This window comes from Chrysochloris asiatica, unplaced genomic scaffold, assembly GCF_000296735.1.
Source record: "Chrysochloris asiatica unplaced genomic scaffold, ChrAsi1.0 scaffold00081, whole genome shotgun sequence".
In the NCBI taxonomy this organism is placed as follows: Eukaryota; Metazoa; Chordata; class Mammalia; order Afrosoricida; family Chrysochloridae; genus Chrysochloris; species Chrysochloris asiatica.
In genome coordinates this window covers 305,744-315,841 of record NW_006408599.1, presented here as the reverse complement: position 1 = coordinate 315,841, position 10,098 = coordinate 305,744, and the positions used below count along the sequence as shown (strand labels likewise).

Below are 10,098 nucleotides of genomic sequence, written 5' to 3'. Positions count from 1 at the left end.
ACAATTCAAGGAAACCAATTACAAACAAGATTGTAAGTATAGAGGGCTGAAGAACTAGGGATTTTAGAGACCATGTCATTCATGTTGAGATAATTAGAAGATAATGAAATCACTGCTTAACCTCATACATTGATGACTCCTACAGTGAAGCTACTCTCTGATATCAGATGATGATGTTGAGATTGATCAGTAGTCCTTATACATTACATGAGTTCTGTGTTTTAGTAACTAGAATCATCGTGTTTTTGTTTCTTATTATTTTGTAAAGGTTCACATATCCTGGTCTAAGTCTAATGGACCTGAAGTGGAAAGAAAAAGGAATGATAAAGCAGAAGTGTTACAGATATGATAAGAAAAATATCAGGCATGAGTCACTGGTACAAAAGTTAGGGTAAGATCATGGGATAATGAGAAGGTGTTATTATAGTAAAGCCAACTTGTTGTTATTGTTTAGCGCCGTAGAGTTGGTTGTGACCCATAGCGACCCTGTATAGGGTTTCTGAGGAGCAGCTGGTGAACTTGAACCGCCGATCTTGTGGTTCAAATTGAGTTTGCAATCCAGCGCATTAACCCACAGTGCCACACTAGGAGTCCAGAAAGTCAGCTAGACAAACATTTATAAAGATCTTCTTCGACACTTTCAGGATGAAACTGGAAAAGTCAATGACATTCCTGGTGTTCTGAAGACTTCAACAAAAGAACTCTAATTGGAATTAGAAAAAAAAATAAGGTAGGAACTTGGAAGAGAAATTAGATTTGTTTTTCTCTCCATCCTATCCAAATTTACATAGAAAAGATAATGTTGTTGTTATTAAGTGCGTGAAGTCACTTTGTCTCATAGGAACTCTGTATAGGTAGGGCGTCCAAAGAGCAGCTGGTGAGGTTGAACTACAGACCTTGGAGTCCAGTGCATTAACCCTCAGTGCTACCCCAGGACTTCAGAAAAAGTAATGTTGTTGTTGTTGTGTGCCGTGGAGCCACTTCCGACTCATAGCGACCCTGTACAAGGTTTCCAAGGCTGTAAATCTTTACGGGAGCAGAAAGCTTCATCTTTCTCATGTGTAACAGCTGGTAGTTTCAAATTACTGACCTTGCGGGTTCGCAGCACGATTCCTAACCACTATGCTACCAGAGCTCCTTTCAGAAAAGGTAATAGTAGACTGAAAATGTTGAGGAATAGAAAGAATTTTGTTAAGGAAGGACTGATGCTGAAAAGTATGCCACTTGATCCTTCATGTAGTTGCCATAGATTTCTGTGCTTAATGTCCTTACCTTGGCTAATTTCTTACGATGTTTCTTACTGTGTGTGCAAATCAGGAGATCTGAGAGATGGAGAGCAGCCCAGTGGCTTGTCTTATCCTATGCAATCCGTGGAAATGAAACATGAATCAGAGTGTATGACAAGAATCAGAAGGGAGGGTTAAAGGAGGAGTCCTCGCGTGGTGCTATAGGATAAGCACTGGACTATTAACCACAAGGTCAGCACTTCAAACCCACCAGCCCCTCCTTGGAAACCCTATATAGGGTCACTATGACTTGGTACTAACTCCAGGGCACTTACCAACAACAACCACTACACTGATTACATTGTCTGTCTTGCAGTTTGGATTCAGTTTACTAACTGAAAGTTTGGCAGTGCAAACTCACACCATGTTTCAGAAGACAGAATTGGTGATCTACATCCAAAAGGTCACAGCCTTGAAAACCCTGTGAGGTACAGTTCTGTTCTGTAACACATGGGGTGACCATGACTTAGAATATAATAAAAGGCAATTATTATTATTTTTTACTTTTCTAACAACTGATAGTTACTTTAGTTTCTTAATCTTAAATTTGGGTCTGATCTGAACTGACAACTCACTCTGAATTTCAGCTACTCCAAAAGAGTTTTTGTTGATTTGTAGGTAGGTCTATGGTCACATGTTAGTGGAACAAAAAGCATGATTCAAATACTGTGTAATTCAAACACAAGTACACTTTCTCACGATATGACCGTCATAATGAATTCTTGTTGTTTCACATTGCCATCTCTTTTTACATCTACAGAAAAATACAAGAACAGGATGAGGAGCTGTAATCAGAGCAGTGTGTCTGAATTCCTCCTTCTGGGACTTCCCATCCAGCCAGAGCGACAAGGCATATATTACGCCCTGTTTCTGGGCATGTACCTCAGCACAGTGCTGGGGAACCTGCTGATTATCCTGCTCATCAGGCTGGACTCTCGCCTTCACACCCCCATGTACTTCTTCCTCAGCCATTTGGCTCTCACTGATATCTCTTTCTCAACAGTCACAGCCCCCAAAATGCTGATAAACATGCAGATACACAGCCAATCCATTTCATATGCTGGCTGCATTTCCCAAGTGTATTTTTTCTTATTCTTTGCAGATATTGACAGTTTCCTTCTCACTTCAATGGCCTATGACAGGTATGTGGCCATTTGTCACCCCCTCCACTACACCACCATCATGAGTCAGAGCCTGTGTTTCCTGCTAGTAATCATGTCCTGGGTTTTATCCTTTGCCAGCGCTCTATTGCACACCCTGCTCCTGACTCGTCTCTCTTTCTGTGGAGAAAACACTCTCGCCCACTTCTTCTGTGACCTTTCTGCCTTACTTAAGTTATCCAGCTCAGACACCACAATCAATGAACTGGTTATTCTTACTGTGGGGGTGGTGGTCATTACCCTTCCTTTCATATGCATCCTGGTCTCTTATGGCCACATTGGGGCCACCATCCTGAGAGTTCCCTCCACTAAGGGGATCTGTAAAGCCTTGTCCACCTGTGGTTCCCACCTAACTGTGGTGTCTCTATACTATGGGGCTATTATTGGATTGTACTTTTTTCCTTCACTCAGTAACTCCAATGACAAAGATGTCATTGTGGCTGTATTATACACTCTGGTTACTCCCATGCTAAATCCCTTTATCTATAGTCTGAGGAACCGGGACATGAAAGGAGCTCTGGGAAATATACTCAGTAGAAGAACACTTTCACCATAGTGTTCACTAAAGTTAAGCTTACCTATGGAGTTGTGAGCAGACAAAATGCTGTTTTAGGCCATCAGGTTTTGGGTTTTTTTTTTTTTTTTTTCATAAAGTTAACTGATACATTTCTCATATTCCTATGGCATTCACACTCCTTGTTCATACTGATGACTTCTTACTGAGGACAGGTGCAAAGTTGTCTGTTCTAGGACAGGCCAAATAGGATAGAGACTTAATGGTTCCAGAAGAATCTCTTAGTCATGGACAGAAAGGAACTGGTGAAAACAATTCCAGTTATCGAACCGGTTGCATGGGACAACTCAGGCATGTTGTAAGAAAACCATTACACGGAGGCTCAGCGGTAACTTTCTATTAACATACAATCAATGTATTGTCTGTGTACCCTTTCATGTCTCAGACACCTACTTTCCTACTGGGTCTTTCTGAAATTCTCTTCCTAATAAATCATTTCTATTCAAATACTTTCCTAGACTCGACCTCTGGGGGACCTCACCCTAAGAAAATTTTAAAAAAGTTGTTTTATGAAGCCACTCAGGACAGGATTCTGGTTTAGGATCACTTGCTGGTCACAGAGCATATTACTGTGTTATTAGGAATGTGACAACTGTGGTATGCAGCAGCATCATAATTACCAAGATTCTTACCTGATTAATTGGATTGATATATTGGTGAGAGGGAAATCACTGCCTTATGAAATAAATAGAGCACTTTGAGAATTACTTGCATTTGGCAATTATACGATCCATAGAGTTGGTAGAGCAGCCTTGGTGGCATGTGGTTTAAGTGATGGGGAACTGATCACAAGGTCAGTAGTTCAAGCCCAACAGTCACTACTTGGATTCTATCTGCTTTGGTAAAGATTTACAGCATCTGTAACCCTATGATGCAGTCTGATCCAGCCCTGTAGGGTTGCTATGAGTTGGAATCGACTTAATGGCAGTGGGTATGGAGTTGGTTGGCCTTTGTTAATAACTAGAGCTGCAATATTGGGCTCAAATTAGGAACAACTGTGAGGATGATGGTGGATTTGGTAGTATTTTGTTCTGTTATACAAACTATCACTATAAATCAGAACGAACTTGATGGCACCTAACAACAGAAACAACAATAGATGCCAAAGTGGGAGGAAATAACCTTCAAGTGAGTGGCCTAACAATTCAGGACAGTGTGTGAAAGTCAGACAGCTCATGCGACATTTAAATAGACCCTCATTTTCTGTTTTGGAAGGCAGACTGGTCAAAGAAAACCCAAGATATGATTCTATGAGGTTGGCAGATCCTGCTAATGAAGTAACAGGTCAACTTTATAGCATTTTTTACTTGAAGAAAAGGAATATGAGTGGCCATTGGATGAAGTATAGCAGAATATGCCATGTCCTGTCATGTTCCATGGCTTCTCACTGCTTCTGAATATGACAAGGACTTTCTTATACTAAGTACCAACAATCTTCTGACCGAGGATTTTCTCTGTCTAGATACGTGTAGTTTGCCTTCTATGTGGGACCAGCTGGAAGTGTTGAGGAATTCATTGCTGCTGATTGTTGATGATTAATGTCATTGAGTCAGTTCTGAGTTACAGTGACCCTGTAAAGGGTTTCCAAGGAGTGGCTGGTGGGTTTGAACTGCCAGCTTTGCATTTCAAACCTCCCTTGTGGTCCAATGTTTATCCTATGGCACCTCATTGAAAAAGCCATCATTGATTGGTGGATGGGATATAAAACTATAGTTTTTCTTCCTCTTGATAAAACAATTTAAGGAGTGTTTTGTATTGATTCCCAGGCATGTTTGGCAGACTGGTCTCCAGCTAGCCCCAGCTGTAATCTAATCAATAACATACCCTTGAATAGTTGCCATCCTTCTCGATCTCACTCCCTATCCCTTTAAGTTGCATCCTGTTGTTGTTGCATGCCGTCGAGTTGGTTTGGACTCACACCAACCCTGTATAAGGGTTCTGAGGGGAGGTTGGTTAATTTGAGCTGCTGACCTTGCATCTCAAACGACCTTGTGGTCCAGTGTTTATCCTACAGCACCACACCAGGACTCCAAGTTTCATCTTAGGATCCCCCAAAGTAAATTATTTGCACTCAAACCCTCTTTCTCAGGTGTCCATTCCTCTGTGGGTGTATCTTAGCCATTTATATGAGGATTAGGATGCTTTTTGGATTCTGGAGCACTGTTATATATCAGGATGTGAGCTGTTTACTAAGTCCTGTTGTTCCAGAGACATTAGTTTAAATGGACAGTGACACTTAATGGGTATGAGGTTCCTTTTCGGGTGAACTACAACTAGAAATCCCTGGTACCATAGTGGTTACAAATTGGGCTGCTAACCTCAAGGCCAGCAGTTCGAAACTACCAGCTGTAACACGGGAGAAAGATGAGGCTTTCTGCTCCCATAAAGATTTACAGCCTCAGAAACCCTGTACAGGGTCGCTATGAGTCGGAACCAACTCCACGGCACATAAGTACCACCAACCACAACTAGAGAAGTGATAGAATAGAATTTTGAATGGAATAAATGTCACCGAGGGCAATACTTTACAATTGTTAATTTTATGTTATCTGAATTTTACTTAATTAAAAACCAAGAAACCCTGCTTAAACAAATGGCTATACCTTCTTGGATGAGTAGCAAATGATCAGTTTGTGTCTGTTGCTCTGGTGTTATTTGTACTAGTTTCCCAACTTAGTTTCAGAAGTATCCCACTTTGGGTAATATATGAGAAGAACACTTCATCTCTAAGGCATAGACTTCTCACTAATACATAAACGCAAGGCAGTGTCATTTGATTCCAGATCCCAGTGGTAGCTCAGCTGTGGCCAGTAGTTGAATGGGTAACTTTCCCAGAATAAGAGCTTGTTAGTTCTTGGAGTCTTATCTCTCTCTGTGGCTAGACTGAGATATTCTGAAGATTCAAGCAAATCTTGAATCTTCCAAACCATGTACTGATATATTTCTATAAATTCACCCATTGCATAAGATAGAGGTTGCAGTGAGCATCTGTTAGTCATAATCCCCATTTCTCAGACCCTGTTATTTTAAATCCTCGTCATCCACAGCAGAAAAGCCAGGTTTGAAACAGGAAAATCAGAGTGATGTGTCCAAATTCCTCTTCCTGGGGGTCCTTATCTTATTAAATTAACAGAGAGTGTAACTGACCATTAGATTCTTTAGATATTGTCTAGCTAGCTGGATTCACAATGCCAAAATGAAAAGATTTAAGTTATACTGCCTTTTGTTAGTATCTTCTTACTCTCCAAGACCCTGATACTATGTAAGCTTTAAGTGGAAGGTTGGCAGTACTGGTAATACCAGTCGTTCTTCAGGAGAAAGATGAAACAGCTGCTCTGGTAAGGATTTCCAGCCTTAGAAACCTTCAGGAGCAGCTCTTCTCTGTCCTATATGGTTGCTATAGATCAGAATTGACTCTGTCATAGTGGGTTTGGTTGTTTGTTTATAGTATTCACAGACACAGTTCAAAGCTACGGTGGCTTGATGCTGAAATGCTGAGTGTAATTCCCAAGCAAGGAACTTGGCATCATTATCTTGCTGCTATGTATATGCACTGCCTTTTAAAAGGCTGGATTCTAAATAATGCTGAACATAAGTTTCACTGTTCAAAAGTCTTTTTTTGTAGGCTGGTTGGTCTGAAGGGTAGTAAAACTTGGAGACTCCTGAGTCCATGGACAAAGACCTAGCCACACAGGGCTAGAGCCAAAAATGAAGCTTCCAGCTGATAAAGAATTGAGGGGAGATGCACAAGAATGCTCAGACTTTCAGATAATACCCATTTGATGATGATTTGATGATCAGAACTCTACTAGAAGAAGATAAAGAAGTTTGATAAAGGAAGCAAGTGTATATTGCTACAATTTGATGAACTTGACCTATACTTACGGATGTAGTAGCTCAAAATACTGAGAGGGAAGTAGTCTTCACATCAAAGATCAAAACTATCATCTCTGTACACAGGGTTGATAGGGACAGGCAATTTAGATATTGGCTACCTAAAATGGCAGGGAAGGGAAAGGGGATCGGCTATAAAGGCAGGATGTGACTAGTTTAGAAGTTTTCAAGAGAGAATTTAGTTTTAGAGTGTGTATGGGAAGTAAAGTTCCCACTGGATACTTTTCCTCTTGTCTTGATGGGTCTGCTGAAAGGAGAAGGGAATAGGATTCATTTGATTCAATAGTAAGTAATTGTTACCATACCTAATTGCGATTGTCACAACTGTAAAGGTAGAAGTTGTGTAACAATAAGCGGGGAGTAGTTAGTCTTACATTCCAGGAACAGAGGACTCTAAGACTATCAAGAGAGAAGAGCATGAGCGGAACATGGGACCCTAACCAGAGAAGCAGCAACACCAGAGATGGAGGCAGAGGTGATGACATGGAGAGATTGAGTAGATATGTAGATAAGGACTCATTGAAAGAGAAATGCTGTGTCCTGGCTGCCAGGAGGCAGACTTGCAGAATGTGCCCTTTGGTTGCAAGACCAATGCTTTCTTCATTACAAATACCATTTTTAAACAACAAAAAAGACAACTATACATATGGAATACACAGAAATCAAAGTGAATACATCTGTGGAAAGAGACTGTGGAAAAGTTTCATATCATCAGCCAAAACAAGGACCATCAATTGCCCATATATATCCAAGTTCAGGCTGAAGCTGAAGAAAATTAAAGCAAGTCCATGAGAGCCAAAATATGACCTTGAACATATCCCACCTGAATTTAGAAATAATTTGAAGTACAGATTTGATGCATTTGACACTAAGACCAAAGACCACAAGAGTTGTAGGATTATTTGCTCAACATACAAATTTATATGAATGAAAGATATTTGCAATGAATAAGTCATTGGTCTTGCAAAACTCTATCGTGTGATCTCCAGAATCTTTGTCACCAAGACTATATTTTCTGACTTGTGATTCTTCCTTTGTTTCCAACTTTTGCATTTCAATTACAAGTAATGGTCATTACATTTTGAATATATGCTTGGTCAACTTCAGATTGAAGAAGTAGGTAGAATTCTTTAATTTTTTCATCATTGGCTCCTGTGGTTAGTATGTAAAGTTGAATAATAATAATTTTATTAAGGGTCTTCTTTGTAGTCATGTGGATACTTTCTTATCACAGACAGCGTTGTACTTCAAGATAAAAATTTAAACATTTTTTCATAATGAATGCAACACCGTATTACTTCAATTTGTCAGTATCTTAGTATAGTAAACCATATGACTGTCAGATTCAAAACGGCCAATACCTGTCCATTTCTGCTCACTAATGCCTAGAATATCAATCTTCATGTGTTTCATTTCATTTTAGATCACTTCCAATTTTCCTAGGTTCATACTTCCTATACTCCATGTTGTGATTATTAATGGATGTTAGCAGCTGATTCTTCTCATTTTGAGTTGTCCCCCATCAGCAAACTAAAGTCCTGAAAGTTTTGCTCTGTCAACGTCATTAAGATCAACTCTACTTTGAGGAGGTAGGTAACTGTTACCCAGTCATATTTTGAGTCTCTTCCAATCTGAGAGGCTCACCTTTTCGCACAATAACAGGCAATATTTCACTGTTGTTCATAAGATGTTTGTGATGTTGGTTGTTCAAACCCACCAGCTGCTGCTTGGAAACCCTATATTCAACTCAATGGCATTTTACAGAAACAACAAAAATCATTTGGAAGTGGTTTTCTTCTCCTTTTTCCTAGTCTTTCATACTCAGGAAGCTCTGCTGAAACCTCTCCACCATGGGTAACTGTGCTGGTATTTAAAATGCCAGTGGTATACCTCTCAGCATCTTTGGTGGTGTTGTTAAGTGCTGCAGGGTCACTTCTGACTCATAGTGTGAGCCTGCTCAGAGAGGGGCTGATGGCTTTGAACCTCAGCCTTGTGATTAGGAGTCCAGTGCTTATCCTACAGTGCCACACTTCAGCATCATAGCAACACACACATTTCCACAGTATGACAAACTGACACACTAATAGTGGATCTATATATATTGTTGTTGTTAAGTGCCGTCGAGTCGATTCCGACTCATAGCGACCCTGTACAGGGTTTCCGAGGGTGTAAATCTTTACGGGAATAGAAAGCCTCATCTTTCTCCCTCGGAGCGGCTGGTAGTTTCGAACCGCTAACCTTAAGGTTTGCAGCCCGATTCGTAAACACTATGCTACCACAGCTATATATATATTGTTAGGTAGTTCTATAACCAGATTGTCAGGGAGAATTCCAGTATCTTTATTTTGGTCACTTGCTTGTGTCACCTTATCCTGTTTCTTTAGTTCTCTGTTGTTGTCTCTAAGGTATTTTGGATTGTTGTATTTATTTGTTGACTTTGTGTTCATTTGTTAAACTTTGATTTTTGTTTTGCTTTGTTGTTTTGGCTGTTCTGGGCCATTTCCATCTGTGGGTGGGTGAATTAACTGCAGTGAGTGTGGGCATGGGTCTGTGTTTGTTGGTCCTGAAGAGCAGGTGCAGGCAGGGTGAGCAGCAATACTGCCTGCCATGCAATCCCCGGGAGCGTGTGCACATGAGTGGGGAGGAGCCTGTCACACAGTTTGTACATGGGTGCCTGTGACAGTGGTTCCTGAAGGCACAGGTGTCTTGTGTTAACTGAGCATGTGACTTGTAATCACATGACTGTGATAGGAATGGATGCAATAAGTGACTGCTTGTGGTCCAAGTGTAACTGAAGCATGAGGTGACAGGGAGTTGTTCCTAACCATCTGGTTGCTGGGGGCTGAAAAGAGCCTCACCTCTGGCCACCAGGAAGATACGATGGGGAAAACAGGAGAGAACAGCACTTCTCTGTTTACAGTTCTCTGGCATGGGTCTTGCACAGTTTCACATGGGCACAACCAATCGTCCAGTTTCTAACCAGACTACTTTAAGGGGAAAAAGATGCTTAGAGTTCATTGCCTTGGGTCAGAAGACGAAGAGGTCCAGAAACTGTCCTACTCTCTAGGCTTCAGCTGTGATGATGTAGTATCCTTACCCTTTTTTTCAGATAGTAAATGTGTTAGAGAGTGCTTGTTATTGGTGTTCTTGATGTAATATGAAGTCACGAGAGATCTTTAGTTAA

General features: G+C 40.7%; 1 protein-coding gene across 1 annotated transcript; it reads left to right on the top strand.

The window, feature by feature from the left end:
- Window positions 1-2,063: 2,063 nt before the first annotated feature.
- LOC102835212 (olfactory receptor 50-like) lies at window positions 2,064-3,002 on the top strand. The gene has a single exon (XM_006865715.1). It carries the CDS (start codon window positions 2,064-2,066, stop codon window positions 3,000-3,002), a length of 939 nt encoding a protein of 312 aa, XP_006865777.1.
- Window positions 3,003-10,098: the final 7,096 nt, after the last annotated feature.